Genomic DNA, 27,460 nt, shown 5'->3' with positions numbered 1-27,460 from the left:
GTGAGGTTTAACCTCAAGCAGAGGAACTGCTTGGCATGAAACTACAATCACGAAGCCCCAGACCTGGAGGATCACGGGCATGCAGGTACAGGTGAGGGACCACCCACCACAGGCAGGAGCCTTGAGGATGCTCCCCATCTTGCACCACTTTTGAGCCATCAGTCCCCACCCTGAAGGATGCAGAGGTGAGGCCATGCTGGAGGAAAGGGAGGAGCCTATCCAAGCAAGCCCTGCTGTGAAACACTTCAGTATCTCAGGAGGAATGGTCCAAACCCAGCCAGTGAAATCCTGAGCAAGCTGATGTGGCCACGAGCTCAGCTGCACTGTTTCTGCCTCCAAGAAACATAATTCAGCAGCTGCTCTGCCTGAACCCCAAATCCTGTGTCCTAGTGAAAGCCAATCTTCTAAAACAGGACTTAGAAATCTAAATTGTGCAGGGGTTTTCTGTTGGTTTTGTTGGTTTGTTTTTAATTAACCAAAGAGCCAAGTTATTGATGGGAAAAGAACTGGAAGCTGCAAAAGAAAACTACCTCCACACTCCATTGTGCATATCTCAGATCAAAATCTCCAAACTGCTTTTCTGTGGGGACACCTCCCACACCCCTTGAGCCATACTCTCTCCATTTCCTTCTCCCAGGGCAAGGAAATACCCTTTGGTTTGTGATTGTGTCCCATTCATAGCACCTCCATTCAAAAACAGGACTTGACCTCACTACAATCTAAATTAATCCCTGAGTATGCAAAGATTATGAAAAATGAGGTTATCATGAGTTTAAGCCATTTAAAGAAACTACTTCCAGCCCACGCCTATTGTGGTTATTCATACACTGGGTGTAGCTTTACAAACAGAATCCTGTTTTATGAAAAAACCACCCTCTAGAGATGTGGAGTCATGAGCTTCTGCTAACTGGGAGAAGGGACATTAATTCTTATGTAACTCTGTCAGTGGCATTTGCTTCAAACCACAGTCAAAATTTAACCACCCATGACCACTCTCCATTAAGATGGTTTGTTCATCCTTTTCCTTCTTGGGTGGGGACTGGGAGCAATGCATCACTGAGCAGTGGTTTCTTCACAAAGATCCAGAAATACCAAAGAAGCATTGTTTTATATTTCCACTCACACACACTCACCCACTCACTCACAAACTCACGCATTGCACACTCACACACACACTTACACTCTCTGTATTTTATTTTCCTTCTGCAAGAGGCAGCACCATGCCTGGTCAAATCTTTTCAAGAGCTTCAGTGAAAGGCACTTGCTCCAGCAAGAACACCTGCCCTTAACATCGGCAAATCACCCCAAAATCCCATCCTCTCTCCCAAAATCCCATCCTCTCTGAGGGCTCATAGATTAGAGCTCACGGGCAGTGCAGAAACTCCCAGCCTGCACCAAGATTAAAAGCCTTGGCTGATTCAGAGCTTGCATCCAGCTCTGGGATGGAGGACATGGATCTTGCTTGCTGGAACAAGTCCAGAGGATGCTTGGAATGCTGAAGCAGCTCTGCTATGAAGATAGGCTGAGAGAGTTGGAGTTGTGCAGTCTGTGGACAAGAAGGACCCAAGGAGACCTTAGAGCTCCCACCAGTGCCTAAAAAAGCTCCAAGAGAGCTGGACAGTGTGCATGAAGTAACAGGACAAGGAGGAATGGCTTGAATGGCTTTAAACTGAATAAAATCAAGCTTAAGTTAGAAAATAGAAAAAAATTCTTTCCTGTGAGGATGGTGAGGCACTGGCACAGGTTTCCCAGACAAGCTGTGGATGCCCCATCCCCGGGGCAGGTTGGATAGGGCTTTGAGTGGTGAGGAACACATTCAGTGCAGTATCTTGGTGAGCAGCTGCAGTGTGAGCTCTGGGGAGAGGGAGTCCAAGCCTGAGACAAGAGGCTGTGAACTGCTGACCAAGGAACAAAGGGCACCTGTGTTCCACCCTCGTGACCTAGGAGACACTAGGAGACCCTATAGGCATTCCCATGCTTGGACTGCGAGAGGATAAAAACATAAGGTTTTCCTTTGTTCAGGGTCCTTCCTCAGAGGCACCAGTTCAGGCTATTTTTCTATCACTGCACCAAGATGAAATAGTTTTAATGATCCAGATCTCTGAAACTCTGTTCTGGGAAAGCTGGGGTCACAGTAAGGAAACCTGCTCTCACCATGAGTGCAGGGAGCCAAGTGGGGCACCCACTGTCTCACCCTACAAAGGGGGCTTGGTCCCAGCGCGAGTGGGGGGAGTGTGACTGCCAGAGTGGCTCCTGGATGGCTGCACAGGGAAGTTCCCTTAACACTGAGCAACCAGGTCTAGTGGAAGATATCTCTCCCATGGCAGGGAGGTTGGAACTAGGTGGTCTTGAAACCAAACCACTCTGTGGTTCTGTGACAAGCAGCTCTGCAATTGCTCCACAGGACAAATGTGCCCCTCCACAACCCCAGAGCCCAGTCTGGGAGGGAGGATTTGCACATTCCCTGCCATGGAGCTCAGAGGCAGTGAATGGCCAGGACTCCTTTCTGTGACACCCTCTGCTATTCTGCTCTTCCTCATTACCAATACAGTAATTTCTTGTCACCAACACGCAGCTGCACTTAGAAGCACGCCATGAATCTAATCCAGGAATTTTACCATCACTTTTGCTTTTAAGGCTGTGTCCTTCTGATGCTGAGGACAGAGCAGACTGGCTGGAAATTTCTTATCCAAGGCTGCACTAGTGCCAAGCAGCTTATCAACTCCAGTTCCCTCCAGGGCTAAGGGGGAGAGTGTGCTTGCCTGGCACCATGAGGCCGTGGCCCTGGGAGGATCTGGTGAGACCTGCTGGAACACAGCCAGGGTCAGCATCACATCTAATGGGAGCAGAGACCTTTTAAAAAAAGTGCAAATAAGAACAATGAATCTCTTGTCCATCCTTGAGGGATGGAGTAGCCTATGAATGGCTTAAAAAATGTAAAAACAAGGTCAATTCAGAGATTGCATTAAATGATGATCAAATCTTTTCCTGGCAAGGAACATCCAGACTGGCAATCATCTGCAGTTTTACTGAAAACAGCAGATAAATTAACAGGCAAGCGGCTCATAAATTCTTAAGACAAGAAATGCAAAGGTCTGGAAGGATTTTAACCCCTGTGATGGACCCCAGGCATAGTCTGTTGACTCTGTTCAGAGGAGATGATCCCTCAGTCAATCCAGCAGCACAGAGGAGCCCCAGTGTCAACACTAACCCCAAGCATTCTTTGGGAGAGACCAAAACTGAGAGAGACAGGCCAAGACACTGCAGAAAGCTCAGTAAAGACACCTCTGGAGCACAGCAGTTAGTATTTTAGTATTTCTGGAAGAAACACCTCCAAGTGGGACACCAGAAGGTTTTTGCACCCCATTGCCAGTGTAAGTGCCTCTCTGCTAAATCTTGTGAACTTCAGAGAGCAAAGAACTGCAAGAACCTAACCTCTGTCCTCCCCATTATCTTCACTCTTGTGTTTCTGCCAGCTTCCCAGCCTGCACTACACACTGGGGAAAGGACCTTTTAGTGCAGAAACTTGTGGGCAGGGAAGTGCTGGTCCTGCTTTTAGTGAATTAGTTCATTGACTCCTTTCCCCTTCCAGGAAACCCCCAAGGGGATTGACTGTATAACCCTCATACAGCAAGAGAAAAGAGCTAAGTGCTTAATAATGTAAAGAAGAGTGGAGGTAAGAGATGCTCTCCCATCCTGCAGCACCTCTGCCAAAGACAGCAGCATCCAGTCCAGGAGACAATGGACATAATGTACCCTGCATAACAGGACAAGGGAGAATGGCTTTAAGGTGAAATAGGGCAGATTTAGATTAGGTATTAGGAAGTAACTCTTCCCTGTTAGAATGGTGAGACACTGGAGCAGGCTGTCCTCAGAAGTTGTGGATGCCCCATCTCTGCAAGTGTTGAAGGCCAGGCTGGATGGGGCTCTGAGCACCCTGGTCTAGTGGAAGGTGTCCCTGGCCAAGGAACTAGAAGATCTTTAGGATCCCTTCCAACTCAAACCATTCTATGGTTCTGTGAATGGATACACAAGTCACAGTACGCATATACCAGGAAGGCAGGGAATGGCTATTGAAAAATCCTATTGTCTTGGTTTCTAAAACAAGATTTCTCTTGTCTATTGGAATACGAATCCCAAGGTAGATTGTGCCCAGGCCAGTCTGACCCTTGCTGCTAGGCCAAAGGCAGCAACTGTGGTGTATCACCCCAGAGACACCTTTATCTTGCTGGAGATTGCAGCTGGGCAGCTGAACAAGTCCAGGCTTGTTAGGAACTCCGTTTACCTTAGGAGGGAAGGCTTCAGGCAATGGTGAGGAGGAAAAGGAGATGGATTCTGCTGGAGGGTTAATATCCAGAGTTTTATTCCATGGTCACAGAGGTCTGAATCTTGGCAACAGCTCCAACAGAATCACGAGCACATGGTCTTGTTACCTTTTTAAGCTCCCGGGGGAGGGGGAGGGAAGGGGCAGGATCTCAGGGGAAGATGACACCTAGACAGGCCAATGACCTCTGGGCATAGGGGCATCTTTTGAACTTGACCAACCATACGACGACTTTCCTGGAACGTTAAGCCTGATTGACAGGACTCACTCAGCACGGGGGCGAGGGGGAAGGGAGAGAGGTATGGGCACACCTGGGAAGGGACCCGGAAGTCTAAAACAGGACATTACAACACACCGCAACACTTGTCTGTCTGGGAAAAAATCTCAGGGCTGTGACTGAGAGCATGTCTCCCCAGTGCCATACTAGGGGTGAAAATGCCATGGTCCTAGTGCCCTAAGATCTCCTGCTTCCATAATTTTTCCCAAAACACCTGGCCTGTCTTTCTCCCCCACAACTAATCTCTCAGGCTTTCCCCTCCAAATGACATTGCCCTCATCCAGGCATAATAGCATTACCATTTTGCAAGAATCTACCTTTATGCTCTTTAATCAGCGACAATCTCCCCTGACAATTAATTCCTGCAGAGCTAATTCAGCGCTTGCAACTAAATACTGGAGAGAGATAAAAATACTGAGAAGCAGGTATGGAGGAAAAAACTCTTCCCCTGAAGATTGGGAGGGTGTACACTTCATCCAAGAGAGTTTCTCTGGTGGTTGCAACCATCCAGGCTTGAGCTCACAGTGCAGGGATGCAGCTCAGGCTCAACAATGACCACAGGTGACCTTGAGCCACACAGTCACTGTGACACTGCTTGGACAGGAATACACTCAGCACACAGCAGCCCACCTGCCTCCCAGAACAGAGAGGAAAACACCATCTCCATGCTCAGCCTTGCTGCCTGGGAAGAGCTGAAGGACCAGAGCATGCAGCTCCTGCAGTTCAACATCACACCTGTGCATGATGTAAGCTAAGAGATGCTCTCCCATCCTGCAGCACCTCCTCCAAAGACAACAGCATCCAGTCCAGGAGACAATGGATGTACTGTATCCTGCATGACAGGACAAGGGAGAATGGCTTTAAGGTGAAACAGGGTAGATTTAGATTAGGTATTAAGAAGAAATTCTTTCTTGTGAGAGTGGTGAGACACTGGACCAGGCTGTCCTGAGAAGCTGTGGATGCCACATCCACCAGGCTTCATTTGCTTCCCACAGGTGCAGTGATGCCCAAATTTGTCCTGGCTAGTGACCCATCCCAGCAGCAGGTCATAGCTTGGCAGGCTGAACCTGAACCCAGTGTCCCTCTTGCTGCAGAGAGAAAACAAGCCCTGGGTAAGGCCCAGAGGTGTTAAAGACAGACCCTAACCAAAGCCTGCAGCAATCCCATGGCATCATGGAAGCCCTCTGTACCCAAGGAAAGAACTTGGGACAGTGATGATTAGAAGAGATTAACTCTTTCCCCACAGGGTAGATGAGTCTCTTCTACCTTACATCATCATCATTTTTTCCACAGGGAATCAACAGACACAGCAGATGCCCCAAATCTCCCCTTATTTTTGCCATCCATCCTGCACCCCCTTCTACTCATCTTTGTGCCACCCCTTCTTATTTACCCACCTCCCAGCCATCCAGACCAGCTCATCCAAAACACAGACCAAACCTCTCACTTCCAAGGTGCGCTGCCATCACTCCTGTCCCAAAAGGAGTAGGCAAAACTCAGCTTGAGGACCAGGCTGAGATTTCCACTGGCGGTGGTACTACTTGCTGGACACAGATTTCCCTCTCCTTTGCACAGCAGCATACAGAGCACAAGGGAAAGAAGTTTCAAGCAAGGTGTTGGGATTTGAGCTAAGCTCAAAAGTTCTGTTTCACTTCTAATGCAGCAGCTGAGCGCTGCTGCCAAAAGGAGCTGCTGATGCTGCCTGAGTGATCTCCAAAATCTGCTTTGGCAAGGCAACAAGCAGCCAGCTTTGTTTTTAAGTGGATTCACTGGACAGGGCTCTCCAGGACCCCCTTCCCTGCCCAGGCTGATGCTGTGGTTTCCCTCCCTCCGAAGCACTCCAGTAATTGGCTTCCTGGCCTCGCCGGGCTGCATCACGAAGGCGTCCAGCAAACAACCACCGGAGCCAAAACACGATTAGAGGGCTCAAACAGCTGCTCCCTCTGCAAAGATCTGGCATCCAGAGCAGGGCTGGAGGCCAAGGAAAGCAGGGAGGGAGGGAGGACACCCTGCTGGAAATAATAAGGCTGAGCCCGTTCCAGGAAAGGCTGCAGTGCCGGATGCAGGAGGAAGTCGAAGCAAAACAGCCTGACCAGGGAAGGGACCAGAGCTGTTCCTCATCCTCTCCCTTTCCCCTTTGCCCAGAAAAAACACAAACAAAAGGGAAAGCACTGCACAGATTGGCGGTTTTGTTGTTTTGCTGGGTTTTTTTGCCAAAGCAGCCTCAAGCTTTGGGAGTGCATGGAGGAACAGGGAGGATGCTGGAAGAACAGCTGGGGAGGCAGAGATGCACACATGGAGGATGAACTGTTTAGATCTGTACTAGCACCACGGAAGTATGAGGAAATGAGATCCTGCCTCTGCCAAAGCACATTCCCAGTACCCCAGCGAGTTCACTGTGGGTGCTTTTCACATGCAAGTGCTTTATCTGAAAAATCACAGAATGGTTTTCCTTCAGAAGGACCTTCCAGATCACCTAGTTCTGACCGCCCTGCTGTGGCCAGGAACACCTTCCATTAGACCACATTGCTCAAAGCCCATCCAGCCCGGCCTTGAACACTTCCAGGAATACAGCAGCTACAGCTTCTCAGGGTACAGTTTATCTCCTAAGTCTGATTTCTTTCCGTAGATCACAGATGACAACTTTTCTGAGAAAGCAAGTGGTTGTTTTTAATAGTGGACAGCATTTATTTCCATTCTCCACCCACTCTGTTCTCACAGCAAAGCCAGAGACACTATGAGCTCTTATGTTTTATCACAGTTTTACCTCAAACACTCCAGAACAACCCATGGCCATGGCCCTGAGAGATAAAAGTGTGTGCACAACATCCCTTCCCTGTAAACAGTATTCCTGGGACTGGGGATTCCATTTCTTGGTAAGGCAATCCCCAAAACAGCATCTGCCAAAAGCTGGGAGTATCACTACTTGTTTTGTTCTGAAAGAGATTTAACTGTGATTGCCTAAGATAAGATTTGCTGGTTGTAATAGAAACAAGATGTTTCTGTGGTTTAATAACTGCACCATGCCATTCAATAGCACACAAGCAGAACAGTTGATTTAAGCTTCATGGACATTTTGGACTCTACTGAATCCTGCATTAGCTTGGAAAAGCTGACAGTGATTGCTTTCTTGCAGAAGATGCTGGGATTTTTCCTGGACTCCCTCCCTTGGAAAGCCAGTGTGAATTCAGGCAGAATCAGGTCCAGCAACTAAAAATGTCATTTTGCATTTTCTGCTGGCACAAAGCAATTCTCCCTGTGAAATTGAGTTACTTTTGCTGAAATGAACAATTGAGAGAAAGAACATAGAGAAAGGCCTTTGAGAAAGAGGTTTCTCGAAACTTCAGCAGCAAACAGGGCAGGTGTGAGCTCATATTCTTTTTTTAATGGTGATTCTGTGGTCAAGGCAGCTGAGTAGGTTGGATCAAACAATCCTACCAGACAGAGGCATCATGAGTCTGCCACTGCTGAGCATGCATTCCTTCTGGCACACAAACTGCTGGCAAAATTCCCTTTATCTGGCGCACAGGCAGCAAAACAAGGACCACCTCTGTGCCTTGCTAAGCCACAGGACCTTGCTGGCACATGGGACCCACTTCCAGCTTCCATTCCCACTGACAGCCCATGCCAGAAAGAGCCCTGGTACAACATTCTACGCGAATTGCTTCAATGATCCCCTCCTACCCAAACAGTTCTATGATCCTATGAAACTGCAGGATGACTGGAAAAAGTCTGAGTTCACTCTCTGTTTCAGCAGGGATGGGTCTGAACTAGGTGAGTGTGACACCTTGCAGATGAGGTTCAGAAAGCTTTCTTATCTTTCACAAACTCATGCTCTGCAGAGCAAGGCAGCAAGAGGATAATACCTGCCTGAACACCAAGGGCTGCAAGTGAGATGAAAGGCAGCAAAGAAGATGGAGAAAAGCTCTGAGATGCTCAGCAGAACACAAGGAATCTTTGTCCCTCTGCAAAGGGATCCCACCCTCTGTCTCTAGACATGGGGCTGAAGTAATGTGTGTGACCTGACTGCAAATCAGCAAGGGAGTATCAAATAGATCCCCACCTTTTAATCCCAGAGAAAGTTGTTTAGAAAGTCTCAGCTATCACCTGCCTGCTGTATAAATGGGATGTGCACAGTGTATTCATGCTGGCCCCCACACTGAGACCAAACCATGTCAGCCCTGTGTTCAGAAGGCAGCTGTGCACAAAGCCTCTTTTCCTTCCAGCAGACAAGGGGAACAAACTAAAACACACACAGGGCTTTGCACAAATCCAGCGTCCAGGCAGAGCTGGAGTGGAAGACACAAAGGCAGAGCAGAGGGAAGTGAGGTCTCCTCCCACAAGGAGCCCAGTGGGATGCTGGAGGGCTCAGCCCCTCTGGCCACACAACAAGAGTCAGTTCAGCTCCCTCTCTCCCTGCACACAAAGCCTTTTGTGCACCCCCTCCAGACTGCCCTCGCCCAGACAGACACAGCACTGTTTTGGGCAATGCCAGCTGATTTTCTGGGCTGTCAGCGGGGGCGAAGACAATGACGGCAGCTCAGGCACCCCCACAACACTCAAATGCCACCAAGTCACGTGTGGAAAAGGACAGGCTGGGCAGAGAGGGCTGCTGCTCCCCACAGGGAGGGAAGAAAACCCTGGTGTGTGATGCTGGGATACTGCCACTCCCCAGCCACAATTATCACAGCTCCCTGGGACTCCTTGTGCTTCATGGCAGTCAGAGCACTGCACTCATGGGCAACTCCAAGCAGACAGCCATAAGACATACAAATTCCCCATACTGCCCGCAGGTCCTGATGTGTATCCTTTGGGCTGGCACTGAGGACAGCAGAAAAGGGACTGGCAATGCTGGGGACAGGCAATGTCATCCCCAGCCTCCTGCAGCCTGCCTTCACGACAGACACAGCAGCACAGAGGTTTTTGCACAGAAGAGGAAGGATGGGTATAACCACCCTCTCCCCCAAAGATCCCAAAACCATCTCACCTACCCAAAGCTTATCTTCTTTTCCCCTTCCAAATGGACCACCAAGAGTATTCCAGTGGAACGTGTCCCTGTCCTTGGCAGGAGGGTTGGAACTAATTCTTTAAGGTCTCTTCCAACTCAAACCATTCTGTGATTCAGAGATAACACTCTGCCTTGCTGGACCCACCAGCCTTACAGGAGTACACAACACCAACCCAGCTGCAAACCATCTCTCTGGTTTATGCATGGGGGAAATGAGTCACAGAAAAGCCTACTTTGCTCTTAGACCTCACTGGATGCAGAGAAGCTTGGACCTGAGTGCAGCAGGTCTGCCTGGCACCCTAGAGGCTCACAATATCAGGTCTGGGTAAATATTAAATGTTGCTGGGGAGAGGAGATGTCGACTGGGGCTTGACAGCCTCGGTAAAGGGCGCACTGTGCATTTTTAGGGACACCTGAGAGCAGAGATGGTAGGAAGCAGTGCTGAGGGGCAAGGAGATGGGGCACTTACTTTGGGTCGCTTCCACTGGATGCCCTGAATCCTTGACTTGTAGAAGAGGGAGTCGTCGTTGGCGGGGAAGAGCGGGTCCTCGAAGAGCTGCTTCCGCCGCTGGCACTCCTTCTTCAGCGAGGCGTAGCGCTGGTTCTCGTAGGGCTTCACTGAGGAAAACATCCTTCCCCACTGGCTCTGGAGGACAGGCAGAGCAGCAATGAGAAGGGGCACGGGCTGCCCAGGGACACTCAACCCTCCTCTGCCACTCTTGAGTGGCAGCACCAAGACATGGTGGCTGAAGACAACCAGCTCTGAGCCCAAGAGTACCTTGTTGATCCGTCTGGGTTGGGGACTCCCATTTATCCCCCAAGCTGGCAAAATGACACCAAACCAGGCATAGCAGTAGACAATAACTGGTGCCCTGCTTCCCAACAAATTTCTAACTCATTTGGGAAAAACACAGCCCTCAGAGGCAAAGGAGGAAGAGACACCCCCTGCAAGATGGGTGTGCACAGCTGTGGGGGCTGAGCCCTACCCAGAGCACCCCCACCACAGAGCCTCAACTCGCAAAACTGTGCGTTTCATGATTTTGTCAAAGGCACCAATTTCTCAGCAGACTTTATCAGATTGGTTTTTAATTAAAAAAAAGGTCTCCTGGCAGAGCACTGCGTGTTTCTGGATTAATTATTCTTTCCTGACAAGCGTCTTGCTTCCAGGGCAGAGATGTGCTTTTAGCAACCCAGACAACAGCAGGAAACCATTGCTCAAATGCCCCCCAGAGAGAGCTCAGCACTTCTCCACCACCCCTGCCTTTCGGTCACTGGTACCAACCCCTTTGCTCAGGCATAAGGAAAAGGAGTGCTCTGCATAGCTCTCCACTACCTAATCACAGACTTCTTCCAGAACTCCTTCCGTAAAGTTTCTCTGTATTTATTTTTAACAGCTATGTACAATCCTTATCTCTCCCCAAAATGGGATGTCCTTTTTCAAAAGCTGGCCATTAGTGACCTCAGTCTGGAAATATCTAGTGTGGTTTCCTAAAGAAATGGGTATGTTTGTGCTACAAAACCATGGAAGCATGGAATCATTCAGGTCATAAAGGACCTCTAAGGTCACCTATGCACCAACCCAGCACTGCCAAGCCCACTGCTAAAGCACGCTCCTAAGTGACATAATCCCAGCTTTAGTCTCCAACATGGTAAAACTAAGGGTGCTCCATCCAGTGGGTGGATGCACCCAGCGGGCTGACCTCTCATCCCTCCTGGTGAGACATATAGAAACCAGATGCTTGCTGTGGTATCACAACACACGGTGGGATAATGAAGTTGTGATAATGGCTAATCAGAAGCAGCTAATTTGTAAGCACCCAAAATCCCAAGGATTACTTGATCACTGATGGCTGGCACCAATTTAAGCAGCACTGTGACATCCCATGTTAATGAGCCACTAGGATTAGCAGAAGGAAAGTAGGTGTCTGAGAGCTAACTAATGCCCATTCTGATGATCCAGGAGCATTGCCCACCCAGCCAGCCTTCTCTCCTCTGGGAGAGACAAAAACACTTGACTAATGGAAAGCTGAAGAGCAAAGCACAGGTTTTAATTGACAACATTTATCAGCTTGATTAGCAGCACAAGTGCTCATCACTCAGAGCTTAAGTGAACCCAAAATAATCCCCTTGCTGGCTGCTCCACAGGTCTGTGCTATTGAGGAGGAATTGCAAAAGCAGCTCATGGGGATTTTCTCCCTCCCTTCAGTACGAGATGCTTTGTAGCATCCCAGATGATACAAAGAGGCCCAAGTGGATCACCTGCCCTCAGAAAAGCCTGAAAAATAAATGGCCTGATATAAACCTGTAGCCATGATATTTTCTGAAAAATCCTTTCCTTAGGATTTTTTCTCCTGAGAAGCTGAGAGGCCTCAGGAACAAAATGTAAACAACGGTTATCTGCTGCTGTGGAATGCAACAGGTGGCATCTGTGATTGGTCTCATGTGGTTGTTTCTAATTAATGGCCAATCACGGTCAGCTGCTCGGACTCTCAGTCCGAGAACAAGCCTTTGTTATCATTCCTTCTTATGCTATTCTTAGCTAGCCTTCTGATGAAATCCTTTCTTCTATTCTTTTAGTATAGTTTTAATGTAGTGTATATCATAAAACAATGAGTCACGCTTTCTGAAACAAGGAATCAGATCCCCGTCTCTTCCCTCATCCTTAGACCCCTGTGAACACGGTCACATAAACCCCCAAATAATACACCAAATTTATAAACCCCCAAATAATACACCAAATTTACTCCTTGTGGAAAGGCTGGCAGCCTCATTGGTCAGTCAGGGAATGCACCCAGCAGTCCAATCCACCCTGCTAAGAGGGCCAGGGAAGGCACTGGCCTTCAGATCTCCAGCAGAGGAAGGGGTGAAAAATAAGAGATTTACCCAGGGAGGTCATGGGGACATCTGGCACTGAACAAGCTGCTTTTGAGTGACAGTGAGGCCAAGACCTTCACAGTGATAGCACTCAGTGCTAAAGAGACACGGGGAAAGTGGCAGTGCTGGGAAAGGATGGTTGGCAACTGCCTTCTGCAGGAATACAACAGGCTGAGAGAGGAGGAAGGTGCTGTTAGCTGACATGCAAGATGAATTGCTTGGACTGGTGCATGAACTGGGCTGAAAGACATAAGAGGATATTTCCATGGGAGGTTGTGCAGAAAGAACCAGTGGGATTAGGAAGGGAGCCTGGAAGGGAAGGGAGGAGGGAGGTCTGGTGCCTTTCTAATAGCAATGCTCAAGTTAAAGGCAAGAATTTTAGGTTTGATGTAGGAGATGCTGGATGCTTCTCTGCAGCCTGTACCATGGCCAAGGGCTGGCACTTGGCTGCTCATTCATAAAATTACTGCTACACCCTGCAGCTTGGAGCTGTGCTTTCCAGTGATTGCTGCAACACTGACTTTCACAAGACACCCTGCGCAATGTCCATCCCTATGAGAACAGGGTGGCAGTCATCTCAGCCAAGGAGTTCCAGCGTTTCTGATGCCCAGATCTGCCTGAAATTTGCCCTGCTATCCCACCCTACAGTGACTGTCACCTTGCCAGCCATCTGTCCTCGCTGCAGGGCTACTCTCACATGACAGCCTCTAGATGGATTTGAGTTGCAAAGGAAATGCCAAGCAGAAGGGGAAGGGACACTGTTCAGGATCATTTAGAAAAACAAACAAATAATAAATAAAACACCTTGCAAAATAATTAAAAGGAAAGGGCAGAGGGAATGTTCTTAGGGCAGCGTTAAAATTCATTACTCTCTCTAATTTGCAGCATTTCATGCTTACCAGGCTGAACTTCACCTCTGCCACGTTAAAATGCCCAAAGGCTGTCTAATTACTCTTTGCCTTCTTGGACCAAGCTCAGCTGCTCCAGGAGCGCAAGAAGTGGGTGTTTTCATGCCTGATTTGAATTAACAACTCTACACTTGCATATGCATGTGTTTGCCTGTGAGCAGGGAAGGGAATCTGCACTCACCACTCAGCACAAATTTTTATTAACAGTGGTCTGATTCCAACCTCAGTCCTGCCATGAAGGAGTTAAACAAAAAAACACTTTGTTGGAAGACTGAGCCACACTTATGACTCAGAGGTGTTGTGGACTCCCCTTTTCACTCCAGCATCACCCAGGTGCTCCAGCTCCTGCCAGCTGCTAACAGCCATGGCTCTAAGAACTGCAAAAGGGAGAAGGATTTAAAGTGTTTGCACTGGCCAGGACCAAATACCTGCTGAAAGGCTCCTCCCCTCCAAACATCTTCCTCTCCTTGCCTTCCAGCTCAGAGGCTCCTTGGGTGGCTGACATGGACTCACCAAGCTTGTGCTATGCAAGGCTGCAGTCTGGCCAGGAGCAAAGCCTCCTTGCTTGCAGATCCTACAGCTGCCTGCTTCCAGGTCAGACAAAACACTTTGTTCCAAAGGACAGGATCTGCTGCCCTTCAGCTCTGCTCCCACTAAACAGGAGAGGGCTTTGATATCACATTGCAAAGCAGAGGATCAGCCAAGGAGAAGACAAAGCAGGAACCAGGCATGTGGTTGCACAACCCTCAACCAGGTGAAATGTTATGGGGCTCAGTAGTGGGGTGTTCAGAGCAGCAGGCAGGCTTTTTATAAATATGTTATTTAAATATTTTTTTACAGCCTCCTTGGGTGTTTCTGTTGACAGACATGTGGCAACATCAGGGTTATCCTCTCACCTACCAACGCAGAAGTCCAACTCAGCAGAGGAAACCCTGTTAATGCAAGGAGAGCTTTACACACTGTTTCTCCAGGGCCCAGAGAACAAGAAGAAGCAGTTGAATTGCCATTCACTGTTTACACTGAACATAAGCACTCCACACCTCTTGCCCAACAACTCTATGCCAACCATGAACAAAAAAGCCTCAAGTCATCTTAGAATGATAGAATGGTTTTGGTTGGAAGGGACCTTCAAGATCCTCTAGTTCAAAACCTCCTCACACAGCTCCTCTTGGCAACCTGTGCCAGTGCCATTCCCAAAGCCCTTTCTCACTCCCAGCTGTGCATGCACCTAGGTTTGCTTTGGACCCCAAATGGCATGGCCCAGAGCCAGCAGCACAGGGCAGCATCCTGCATTAGCAATGCCCACAGGGAGGGGAAGCTGAAACCGCACTGATGGAAATCAGAAAACAAGACATCATTTCTTCTCAAATTGACTGTGGTTAACCAGGGAAGATAATTCCCATGGGAAGTTACAGGTAGCTCGTGTCCAGATGTTTTTGAGCACAGTTGGACATCTTTACAGAGCAGCTGCTTTAGCCAAAATGCAAATTACTGAACACTCACAGTGGTTACTTGCTGAAACAAAACTGTTGAAGAACAGAGCACTGAATACCCCCTTCTGGCCATTATCTCTTTTCTTCATCAGTTCATGTATCTGTTCTCATTTAAGAGCTAAAGGTGAAACAATAATTTTCACTCTTAATTATGTTTATATCAAGCTCTGATTTTAATCAGTGATTTGCTACAGCACAGATGGCATCCAAATCAGGACACCTTAACATGGCACCTTTCAGCCTGAGGGTTAATTTTGCATGAGCAATCACAGGGACTAGCTGCTCCCCCTCAGAAACTCAGAGTGGTAGATTTAGCTCCAAAAAAACATCCTGGTGGGGCTAAGGGCTGTTTGTTCTAAGTGAGTAAACCCTCTGGCTTTTTGCAAGCATATAAGTAGAGCAAATGCTCCCTGATGGATCCTCCTCCTCCATGAAGCAGGAAAAAGCATCACTCTGCAGAGATCCTAGTCCCTTCTGCAAAGCACTCCAAGACCTGCAAAGGAATTTGATGTCTAACAGCTGGCTATTACAGAAAATAAACTCAAAAAAAATGTCCTTTTGACAAGGGCATGTAGTGATAGGACAATCTGGAATAGCTTTAAACTGAAAGGGAATAGGTTTAGATTTGACATCAGGAAGAGATTCTTCCCTGTGAAGGCGGTGAGGCACTTGCACAGGTTGCACAGAGAAGCTGTGGCTGCCCCATCCCTGGAAGTGCTCAAGGCCAGGCTGGATGGGCTCTGAGCACCCTGGTCTAGTGGAGGGTGTCCCTGCCCATGGCAGAGGGTTGGAACTGGAAGGTCTTTAAGGCACTTCCAACCCAGACCATTCTACAGTTGTATGAACCAAGAGCAATCTTTCATTAAAAAGCGCATTTGCGCCCAGGCCAGGGAAAGGGCAGGGTCACACATCCTGGCAGAAAGCTGCTGCAAGTGACTCGATATCACCAAAACATGCCTGGCTGTCAGCATCTGCACAAAATCAGCTGCAGATAAGATGTCACATTTGGAGGCTGTTTCTGGCAATGCACAGGGATCTTTATCACACTTGCTGTATTTCCTCTGGATTTTTTTCCACCAGAACATCACTCCTTTGTTGCTTAACAGCAAAATGATAGCACAGGGAGAGACATAGCCAGTCAGCAGGTCTGCATGCATGGATTGGGATATTTTGTTCCTGGGAAGGCCAGGGTTAACAGGGGGGTCTGGGCATCCTTGAACACCCATCTCCTTTAGGAGCTAGCTGGGTGTGCTAACCAGGAGCTCCCTTTCTCCTTGGATGACTCACACTGGGACAGAGGCCTTTGACTGGGGAGTTCCTCTTTCCTTGCAGCTATGAGTCACCAGTTTGCAAACAGTGAGATGTTGGAGCTGCAGGAGAAGAGGCAGCCCCACACTGGGAACGCTCTCATAACCCTGTGCTGGCTCCAGCTCTGCCTGGCCAGAGCTCTGCACAGAAATGGGGCTTGTGGCACCAGCCAGACCAGCCCTTCCCTCAGCACAGGCTCTAGGATCAGATGGGACCAGGACACATGTCTGAAAGTGTCCTGACACAGGAAGGAGTAACAAGCTCAAAGCAAAGCTGGTGGCAGCCTCTCCCACAGGACCAGAAAATGCAGGAGGCTGGAGGGATGCAGGAATAGCAGGGAGAAGAATGAAACAACAGGAAAAGGTGGTGGCAGAGAGACAGACCCAAAAGCAGTGGAAAGAGCAAGGCAGTAACGTGGCACCAGGCAGCCTGAAGGAAAGCGGAGATGTGCTGAATATATTCACCACTCAGGGCCCAGCTCAGCCCAATCCATTTGTGGTTTGGGGAGAACGAAGAAACTAAGTTGTGGGTTTCCTTCCACGTGCTGTTTGGTCCCTCACCCAGCATTACTGCTTGTGTGATGTTAGGCTTGTTTCCCAGGTCACAGAAGGGTTAAAAACCCCTGGAGATCACCAGGAGCTGCAGGACAAGTAACAAAAGGTGAATTAATAGGCTCTGCCAGTGCCAAGTCCCTGGAGACAGACATGACTTCACTAACCCCTCGTGCCTCAGCACACCCTGACCCTGGTTAATAATTGTAAGGAGCAGCACAGGGCCAGCAACACCAAAGCACTCCCAAGCTCACTCAGCAGCCAGTGCAGCTTCCAAAATAACACCTTTGTGCAGGAGAAGGCAGGAACCTTCTCCAGCACATGACACCGCTCATACAGAGCAGGTTTTCAGGCACTGGAAAAATACAGCCTAGGAAGAGCAGACTCATACACACGGAATCGAGCCACCTGCACCCATGGTCATCCAGACTCATGGCTCCTGCCTAGCCCAGGAGGGCTGTCACCCCACATGAGGATCATGTTGAACACAAACCACAGACCCCACGATGTTACAGAGATGCTCTGCCCTTCTCAGCATCCATTTTGATCACCAGAAGAGAACGGGAGAGGATGCTATCTTTGCAGGTTTGGACTGAGAACGTGTTTTTATTATTTATTCAGCATTTCTAATTGAACAGCTAGACCTGCTCCTTTTAAATCCAGTCACACTGACTCCAGTGGGAGCCTTGCACCACATCAATACACTCACACTGGTTTTCCTGCCAGCTGAGCAAAAAAAAATTATGGTCTAAAGGCAGGCCTGTACCTTTATAAGGTGGAAGGAGGGAAGGACTAGGACAGAAGAATAACAGGGCATTACTTGATGTAGCCATGTGTGCCTTTTTCTTGGGCATTATGGGTGACAGAGGTGTTTATTTAAGAGGTTGAGGAACTGGAAAATCCATTCAGAAAAGTCATCATTAGTGCAGATAAAATGCAGCACGTCTCCATGCAAATGCACTGCCTTCAATCGCTTCCGCAGCCTCTGGGATGATTAAAGCAATAGAACTTCAAACACGAATTGGGGAGAAGCAGAAGAGATAACGGGGCTGCAGCTACTCTGGGAGAGTGAGGAGAGGCAGCTGGATCCTCAAGATCATCCCTGCCACGCCAGCTGGGATGTTTGTCCTTCTGGCTGACCCAGAGCATCCTTCCTGCAGCTTCAGCCCTGACCACTTCACAGCCTGCCCCATCTCCCTCTGGAGCCTTCAAGGAGAGGATGGATGGGGCGTGTGGGACGTGTGCCTGCTCATGGCAGAGAACTGCAATGAGATGGTCTTCAGGACCCTTCCAACCCAAACCATTCTGTGACTCCATAACAACACCATTCCCAAGGCGATGGGTTTTTTCTCTCTCCATCACCTTCACCCCTTGCTGCTGGCAGAGCCCAAAACTCCATCCCCACAGATGCCCAGAGGTACAACCAAGTCCTTCAGGTCTCCCCTCGAGAGCTCCTGGCCATTCCCAGAAATGTATCCCTTGACCTGCTGCACTTCAAGCAGGATAGGAACTGCAATTCCAGATGATGGAGGCAACCCAAATGCTTCTGACAATAGGCTCCACACCACAGGTTTCACCCCAGTCCTACAGCTGCTGGCCTCAAATCAGGTCTCAAACCTCTGCCAAGACTCCCACCTTTTGCCAATAAACCACTTCAGGATTTTCTCTTTGCCTGACCCTAACCTGAATAAAAGCACCAAGGAGCTCTGTGAACAGGTCCAAGAAGGCACAAAGTCCACTTCAGACTTGGGTCCTCCCTCCTCAGTTTTCTCTTTGACAGGCCCTCAACCCACTTGCCAGTCACTTCCCAAAACCCACATCCTATAAATTCCAAAGTCACAATAGCAAACATCAGACCACACCTGGGTACTGACTGATAAAAACATTCTCCTTGTCTGTAAAACTTTCAGGACTGACCAGCAAAATCTGCTGGTTTTAAATTTAATTTTACCTCCTTTTCCCTCTCTGTCTTAACTGAATTTTTCTTACTGAAAAATTCAGTATGACTATTCTAAATCATCCTGAGCACAAAAAGTAATATTTAAAGGTTTGCAGCAACTGATAGTGCTGCTGCTTTTGAACAGGTCTCTCTTAGGCAGACGGGACCACCTCAAATCTGTGAGATTTATTAGAAATACTCGTTATTGGATCCACTCAGCTCTTACAAGCTGAAAGGTCTGAATGTAAGTTTCCACTGTCTTAATTTGAGCTCTTCAAACTGTTTCTGCCTTGGATGCTGCAACTCCCCCAACCTCCAGTCAACTTTTCCCCCCATTATTCCTTCATTTCAGCAGTGCTGCCCTTCTCTAAACACAGAGGTAAGAGTTTGCCATACAACCCTTGGAGCAGAAAGGCTGCTGCTTTCTCCTGGCAGGGACTGGGCATAAACTTTCCCCTTCCTTCAGGGAGATGGATACAGGCCACAATGCATCCACTCTGTGCTCCAGACACAGAGTAATGGAATGGTTTGGGTGGGAAGGGATCTTAAAGGTCATCAAGTCCAACACCTTCTGCCATGGACAGGTACACCTCTCACTTTTCAGGGAGGACTCCTCCTCTTATGAAGACCTATTGCTTTGTGGCAGCCCAGCAAGGCTGGTGCTTGCTCCTGCTGCCATGGCTGGCAGCCAATCCATCACCCTGCTCTCACCCAAACAAAAATGCCCACCACTGCTCTGGGGTCTGTCTGGATTCCCTGCACGGCCTGGCTTGCCCTCAGGAGGAGGCTCAGAGCATGCTCCTAACCCTTCTGGGCAGCAAGCAGAGAGTGTGGGCTGAGCACAGCGCTCTGGGATCAGGACTAAGCCCCCTCTCCTCCTCTCCCAGACACTGCCCTGCCCCAAGCTCTGCATCTCTTGAGACACTGACGTTGCAGCAGCTCCCGGCTGGAGCAGCAGTCTGGGAGCAGGGATGAGATGCACCCTGTGACACAGGGAGGGGTTTCACTCCCCTGCACGGGACAGGGCCCCAGCACTGCCCGTGTCAGATGCAATAAATCACCACTCCCCTGCTCCTGCATGAAGACCTGCCAGGATCCAAAGGCAACACTTGCTGGGCAGGCAGCCAGCACCCACCATCCCCATCCTGCACTCATGCAGCAGTGCTAGCCTGGCTCTGAAAAAGTAGAGTTTGCAGCTGCAGCTTTTATCAAATCAAGGCTTCCCCTTGCTCAGCAGAGAAATCACCTCCCTTAATCACCCCTAAGCAATTCTCACAGTATTTACACATGCTCAGACAACTGGTAGGACCAGCTCTTCAAGGATTTGGGAGCAACAAGCCTGCAAACATTTCATAGGAAGCTTCTGATTATCAGGGTGTGCCTCAGAAAATATAAAACAAATGAAGCCCAAACCCAGAGAGACAAACAGACATGCATCCTTCGTCTCTATACAGGACAGGAGGAAATGGTGGAACAGCCCAGGAGGGGCTGCGAAGGGATGGAGTCAACCAAAGCCACCTGCATCCTGCACCATGGAGTCAGGGGAGCTCAAACCAGTGGAAATGTTATGAAAACTGGGACAGAGGGTGCTTGCTGCAAGGGAGGGATGCCTTTTGTCACCCAGAGAAATGCCTGTATGGATTATTTGGAGATGTAACCAAAAGAACTCCAGCAACAAGCACAAAAACATGGGGCAACATGGCTTAAGGGAAGATAATGCAGGAGCAGAGCTGGAGCTTTGCCCTTTTCACCAGGAGCTCAGAGAGACCTGCTGCTGCCTGTCATGCTGTAGCTACACTGGAAGCAATATTCTGGGTACCTTTCCTGGTCTGCCACAGCCCTGTTTGATAGCTATGTCTAGGTCATAGGATAACCCTTGAAGGAATCAACCAGGGCTGCAGTCTCCCTCACGTAAGGATGAGCTGCAGCCAGGCAAGGAGAAAATTTCATAGAATGATGGAACTACAGAATGGTTTTGGTTGAAAAAGACCTTACAGATGATCTAGTTTCAACCCCTCTGCCATGAGGCATCTTTCACTAGAGCAGGTTGCTCAAAGCCCCATCAAACCTGGCCTTGAACACTGCTGAGGATGGGGCATCCTCAGCTTTACTGGGTGACCTGTGCCAGTGCCTCAACATCCTCACAGGAAAGAATTTCTTCATATCATCTAATCTGAACCTGCTCTCTCCCAGTTGGAAGCCATTCCCCCTTGTTCTATCTCCCCATGCCATTGTAAAAAGTCTCAGCTCTCTTGCAGCCCCTTTATGTTCTGGGACGTGCTCAAAGGTCTCCTTGAACCCTTCTCTTCTCCAGGCTGAATAATTCCAACTCTCTCAGCCTGTTTTCATAGTGGAGGTGCTTCAGCCCTCTGACTGTCCTCATGGCCTCTCCTGGTGTCTTTCCAACACATCTGTCTACTGCTGGGGGCTGTGATAAGCTGGGAAAGTCCCTGCATGGTATGGAGAAGGAGCCCTGTCCCACAAATCATTTCAGAGCTTCACATCAGGGCTTCCAGCCTCCCAGCACGGGGCAGACTTTAGGTGGTTGGGATGCTTTATAGTCCCCTCTCCCTTTAATCTTGGTTCCCAATGGATGGAAGTCACAGGACAGGAGGGAACAGAGCTGATGCTCAGGTGGATGGTGGAATGACTAAAACTGGTCATTTCTGCACAAGGGCAAACCAAGGGGCGGGGAGAGCTTTTCTCTGCCAGAAGAGTATTTTAAGGCAAAATGCATCAAAGTGTTATTGAACTGGGACACAAAAGCTGCAGGCAGGGGCTTAGGAGCTCAGTCCAGCCCCTCTGAAGGGCTGGACCAGGCCCAAAGGAGCCAAGCTCTGACCTAGATGCTGCAAACCCCGCGGGCTCCCAGCACGGCTTTGCAGGGGTATCATCTGTCACATCTCCAGTCCAGGAAGATCCCCAAAGCATGAGGATCTGCAATATTGGCTGAAAAACCCATGCATCATGCAGAAAAGCAAAAACTGTGAAGTCTCCTTGGCCACAGAGTGGAGCAGAAAGGATTTTTTCCCAGAGAGGGTGAAAAACTCAATGGCAACCATCCCTATTTCCCTCCACGACCTCATGAAGTCATCCCCATGTCGAAGGGGTGCCTCCTACAGTGCAAGCAAATTTAGTAGGAATAAGCTATGGATGAAAATTCTCCATGGTGTGAAAGGGAGAGCTCAGAGCAGGTAAAGGGTTAATACAGCCAGACGAACGTAGCTTCCATGAAGCCACTGGGTCTGTGTCCCTTTTCTGCAGTGCCCAGAGCCTGGCCCTTTCTCCCTGGGTAATCAGCTGGAAGTGAGCAGAGCCGAGTGATCACCGCCCCTGTTCCCCACCCGTGACAGTGCCCGCAGGGCTGGGAGATGCAGGAGCCCCGTCTGGCCCCAGCAGGCCAGCACAAGCCCACTGCCGAGGCTTTGTGCCCCACAGCCCCTCAGAGGAGCAGCTGAAGGTGAAGGCATGAAGACATAAGGAAGTAAATGGTGCCCAAGCGTGCCCTGCCCCACCACGGCACAAGCAGAGGGCAACAAACACCTCTGGGTGGGCTGAGGAGGCTTCTCTGTGGAAGAGGTTTCACCTCTGGACATCTGCAGAGAAAGGACTTGACAACTCTGGAGATCAGCGAGGAGGAAGAGAGAGAGTGCCTGATCCCAGCCTTCAAGGCACAGCTGCATCCTTCTCCTTCTCTCTGTATTAACCTGATGCTGCCCTGCTTGGAGAGAGCATTAGGAGAAGAATCTTGGCATCTCTGGACAGCCAAAAATATCCAATAATTAATGCACAAGCGTGAGCAGATTTAGAGGATGCACTCGTTCTTCATATCATCATCCCCCAGCACAAATACTGCCTAAATTCCTCTTGGGATCAGAGCCAAAGCCTTTTTTAAAGCATGGATGCTTTGTTATCCGTGCAGCAACCAGGAAAGGGAGAGATGGATTCATTTTTCTGAGGCATAATCAAAGACAAAAAATATCTCAGCTGGGCATCATCTGCTTCATGGCTGGTCTGGTCCCACATCAGGAAGATGGTGAGACCTGCTTGGCTAACACAGCCCTTCCCAAAGGAGACACCGGGACAGGGTGTCTGGACCACAGAGCCCTGGCTTGCCACACTGACAAATGCTAAGACCTCCTTGTATCACAGCCAAGCACCTTGCAAGAGAGGTGATGTGCTCTAATTCACACCCTCCCACTCACCTCTGGTGTGACACAGTTGCAGAGCCTCTAGACAAGCCTCCTAAGCTAAACTGAATGAATTCACACCCCAGCACCAACACTGCCCTCAGTTTAAATCGCTCTTCTGCCTGCCTGGAGCTCACCCCTTGGATATATTTGGAGTCAGCAAGCACATCCTCTCTCTGCCTTTGTTTCGCTGGGCTTGGCTTTTATTTCCTCGTATAATAGCTCTCCATCCCTCTGAGCAGCTTCAGAGCCCTTTTCCCTGCACCTGCTCCAGGCTGAGTTAATCCCTCTCAAGCACCAGATCTAAGAGCCTGGTCCTTCCACGTTAACTCTTCCGTGCCCATGCCCCACAAACACCCTTTGCCTGTCTCCCTTCGCCTTTTTGCAACACTCCCAGGGGCACCCAGGACCAAAGCAGCCCTGAACCCCCAGTCTCAGCTATCCCAATACAATTCAATCTCTAAACACAGCACAAAGACCAGACACAGTGTGCCCCAGTGCACAGGCTGGTGTACAACTTAGGGGCCAGCCCCATAGCCTGAGCTCAGCTGTTGCCTCTGGCCGAGCACCCCATCCACCTCTCAGCTTGGTTTTGCAGGCGGATCTCAGCATGAAAAATGAGAATGAGCTCAGATCCTCCCTTAAAGGCTTTAAGCAGATTTAAGCTCTCCTGCGTGGGCCTAATCTGTCCAGCAGTGCCCTTTGTCACCTCCCCCAGCCTGCCCTGGCAGAAATCTTCTCCACTGACATACTCCCATATGCACCGTGTAAACTGCCAGCACATCCATGTAAAGGAGACCTGGAGCATCTCCTTTCCCCAAAAATGAGAGCACAGCTACAGGCCAGTCCCCTTCAGTAATAGTTGTGGGTTTCCATCTCCCTCCACCTCAGAGGCTTGAGAATACCCATGGCAGTTGTCAATCACCAGCTGAAAGCTTCCTTAAACAGAAAATGCCGTGGTGGACACAGCAACTGGGCAGGGATTTTCCCGGGCTTGTGGCCATGTCAAAGCCACACCTAAGTCATTTCATACAGGGACTGGGGTGCTGATGACAGGGAGCAGGCTGGACTTGAGTCTGCCACAAACCTGAGTGCCTTGGTCACGTCACTTTGCCCCTATTTCATGTGTCACTGCTTTGCAGATGGCATTATTCCTTCTGCGTGTCATCATGGTGTCCTTACAACATGACAAAGGGGCTTGATTTCTACTCTGAGCAGGGCCTGCTAGAGCAAGCCCTGCTGGCTTCCTCAAAACCTGCTTTTCCTTTCACTCATGACTTGATCCTTAATTCTGGTGCCAACAAGAAAGTTTTTCCCAACCAGTTCTGGCACATGGCTGCTGGCAAGCACCAGCCACCGAGCGAGCCAGCCCCCATGCACACAGCAGCACCTGTACACAGGCACCCATGCAGGAGGGGTTACGACCTCACATCCCACTCCTAAGGGTACAAAAAGGGTTTCTGAAAGAGCATTTCTCACTCCCCCTTGGGTTTTACAACCCCACTGTCTGGGTCATGGGCTGGAGCTGAGCTCCAGGTGATTCACATGAAAGAGTTGCTTAAATAAGCAGGAGGCAGCTGATGTTCCTGGGAAGAGCAGGTGGAAATAGAATCCACCAGGACAGATATGCCTGTAGCAATATGTTGCACTGAGCAGGAGTGAGTGGTGAGCACTTGCATCAGGCTCTGCACCTCCATCCATGCCTGACTCTGCTGCTTCTCCCCTGCCCTAGTCCTTGCTGCCCCAAGGATGCTGCCAACAGGTGACTCCTGCTCTCACCTGTATCCCAAAATTTATTCCTCAACTCACTGCTACCCTGAGCAGCAGGGCCAGCCAGGCTCCCTGCAGCTTGGGCTACCCACTCTCCATGTGCAGAGCAAGGGGTGAGAGATGCAGCTCCAGGGACCCCGTGTTGCCTTCCCTCCAGTTTAACAGCGGGTCAGCACGCTTGGAACCCAGGCTGACCCGGGCAGGAGGATCCATGAAGATACAAGATGGGATGGAGATAAAAGGTGCCCTGGGGAAAGCCTGCAGCATGGTCCTTGCTGGATGCAGAAGACAAGCAGTTGAGGATTTAAGAGCATCCTCCACCATGCACTGAGCTCCCTGCTCTGCTCCCAGCTCCATTTGCCATGGCTGCACTCCCCACCAAGCTCAGAGCTAGCACAGCATCCAGGCAGAAATGGTAACTGGTGATAAATAACTGGTTATCTATCCAAGCACGACAGGCTGGATCTGCAGAGCCAGGCGTGCAGCCCACGCTCACCTGCAGCCACCAGAGTGGGAGGCCAGGGACAGAAGACCAGAGCCACATCCAGTAGGACACCCTCTGTAGAAAGCACCAAGCTGGTGTCTCAAGCTCAAAATAACATGTTTCAGGGAAGGAAGAAAGACTGGTATTTGGGAAATCCAGATTCCTATCTCAGTTTGGAAACCCCAAAGCCATCAGTATCCTGCACCCCAGCAGCGAGTTTGCCTTTCTTGAGAGCAGGAGCTCTCTCTCGCCTTAACTTTCCAGGAGACTTTCCAAAAGCCCTGCGTTTGTCCCAAAAAAATGGAACAAAGAACAATACTGAAACCTCAGGATTTTTTCTCAGCGCAGAAATCCTGCTGCTCTCCAGCCAGCACCCAGGCCTCGGTGCTCAAAGTTTCTGTCCAGCCCGGCTCCACAAGCTGAACTGGGGGGCACTTGTGGGATTTCAACCATCCGGGATGCAACTTTCCCATGTACCACACCGAGTACCCCGACTTCAGCACCCCCAAACACCGGCGCTCACACCAGCGCTTGCAGAAGGCAAAGGCAGCAGCGTGCTCCGCGCAGGGGAGGCGCAGGGTGCCCGCTTCGGGCTTTTTTCCCCAAAATCCCTTTAGGCATTAGGCACACACACGCTCGCACAGCAACACACATGCCCCCACCCCGGAGTGCAGCTGCTGCGCGGCTCCCAAAGCCACAGGTGCCCCCGAGCATCCCCCGAGGACGCGGCGGGACCCCGGGCGGGGCGCGGAGCCGTCCCCCGCGGCGGGAGCAGCGGCGGGGCTGCAGGGACGAGCCCCCCTCCCGGGGCCGGGGGCGCCTTACCTGCCCGGGGCTGGAGCGGTGCCCGGTGCCCGTGCCGCCGCTCCGGGCGCGCCGCTGCCCGCAGCGCTTCGCCTCCCGCAAGCACCGCCCCGACGGGCGGGCCGGGACCGGGACCGCGCCTGCGCCCCGCGCTCCGGGCGCCACGGAACCGGCACCGGCGCCGGGGCACGCCGCGGAACCGGCACCGGCACTGCGAGTGGCACCGGGAATGGGAACCGGCACCGGGAATGGGAACCGGCGCTCGGATCGGGAATGGGAACCGGGAACCGGATCGGGAACCGGACAGCGAACCGGCACCGGGAACTCTCACTAGGAATGGGAACCGGCGCCGGAAACCGGCACTCCCCACTGCTGGGAACTGTGGCCGCTACTGGGAGTGGGGACTGGCACCACCCGGTAGGGGGAAATGGGAACGGTGCCAGCTGGCGCTGGTCCAGGACTTGGGGACCAGTCTGGTGAACCGGGATCCAGGTCCAACATTGCCCGGGCACCAGGACCTGGCATCATCCAGAAAATGGGCCCGTCATTGGGAACAGGAGCTGGCACCGGTTTGGGTAGGGAACAGGAATGGGGAACTGGGGCTACCCTGACACCAGCAGCACCAGCTGGGAGCTGGAACTGGGACCAGCACCTGCATACCCGAACACTGGCACGGCCACTGGGACCTTCCAGGCACTGGCACTTGGCCCAGCATTGCCCTGGCACTGGATAGTAGGACAAGGCACTGCCTGGGACCTTGCCCTGGCACTGGGAGCTGGACAAGCTGGAGCACCATGCGCCACCACCAGCTGGGACACCGAGACACCAGCTGGGACTGGGAGGCATTGGGACATAACCTACGGACGGTGCAGGGGAGAGTCATCAGAGATTGTAGGATTTGTGTGCAAAGGGCACATCCCCTGTAACGAATAGCATGGGACATGGTCACAGAGATCGAGGAGATGTGTTTTCCAGCCCAAGACCAAAGTTAATCCCCTTTTGTTTTTTGTAAGAGGGAAGCTGAGGCACTGGGAGGGGGGGATTCATAGGCTGAGCATGCACTTGGCCCACCTGCACATCCATGGAGGTCCATGTGCAACAGGCATTGTGGGGCTGGTGATGGGCCAGGTGTCCAGACTGGTGGAAAGCTTTCCCAGCTCACAAACAGACATTCAAGAGGGGAAAACCAAACAAGAGCCACACAAAAGTGCATCCTCGTTGGTGGGAAGGAGCCAGTGAGGTTTTACAGACCCACTGTCAGGGGGGCAGCTCTGATCTGATGTGCTGACTTGACACACGAGCCTCATTGGTAGTGTTTGTGGTTGATCATAATTTAAGCCAAAAATAGATGGCAAGGAAAGAACAACTAAAGAAAACATTTGGAAATTACAAGAATAAACTTCTCACATTTAAAATTGTGGGTGGTCAGACTCTTCTAAACAACAAAAAAACACAGGGCTAAAAAACCAGGGTTAGCTGTTGCCTGCCAGTGACAGCGTGAATGCTTGAGGACATCTGCTTGCCACATTA

At 50.4% G+C, this 27,460-nt stretch overlaps 1 protein-coding gene across 1 annotated transcript in view; it reads right to left on the bottom strand.

Annotated features, from left to right (window-relative positions):
- CAPN5 (calpain 5) overlaps positions 1 to 26,048 on the bottom strand; it is a 53,003-nt gene extending 26,955 nt beyond the window's left edge. Inside the window, exons 1-2 of the mRNA XM_005493154.4 lie at positions 25,952 to 26,048; positions 10,079 to 10,255 (exon numbers count right to left, since the gene is read on the bottom strand). Of these exons, the coding sequence (XP_005493211.2) occupies positions 10,079 to 10,240 (162 nt within the window). The 5' untranslated portion in view covers positions 10,241 to 10,255; positions 25,952 to 26,048. The remainder of the gene's footprint in view (positions 1 to 10,078; positions 10,256 to 25,951) is intronic.
- Between the last annotated feature and the right edge of the window lie 1,412 nt (positions 26,049 to 27,460).

The sequence above is a fragment of the Zonotrichia albicollis genome, chromosome 2, assembly GCF_047830755.1.
Source record: "Zonotrichia albicollis isolate bZonAlb1 chromosome 2, bZonAlb1.hap1, whole genome shotgun sequence".
NCBI lineage: Eukaryota > Metazoa > Chordata > Aves > Passeriformes > Passerellidae > Zonotrichia > Zonotrichia albicollis.
The sequence above is the reverse complement of the archived record's forward strand: the minus strand, read 5'-3'. Positions and strand labels throughout refer to the sequence as shown.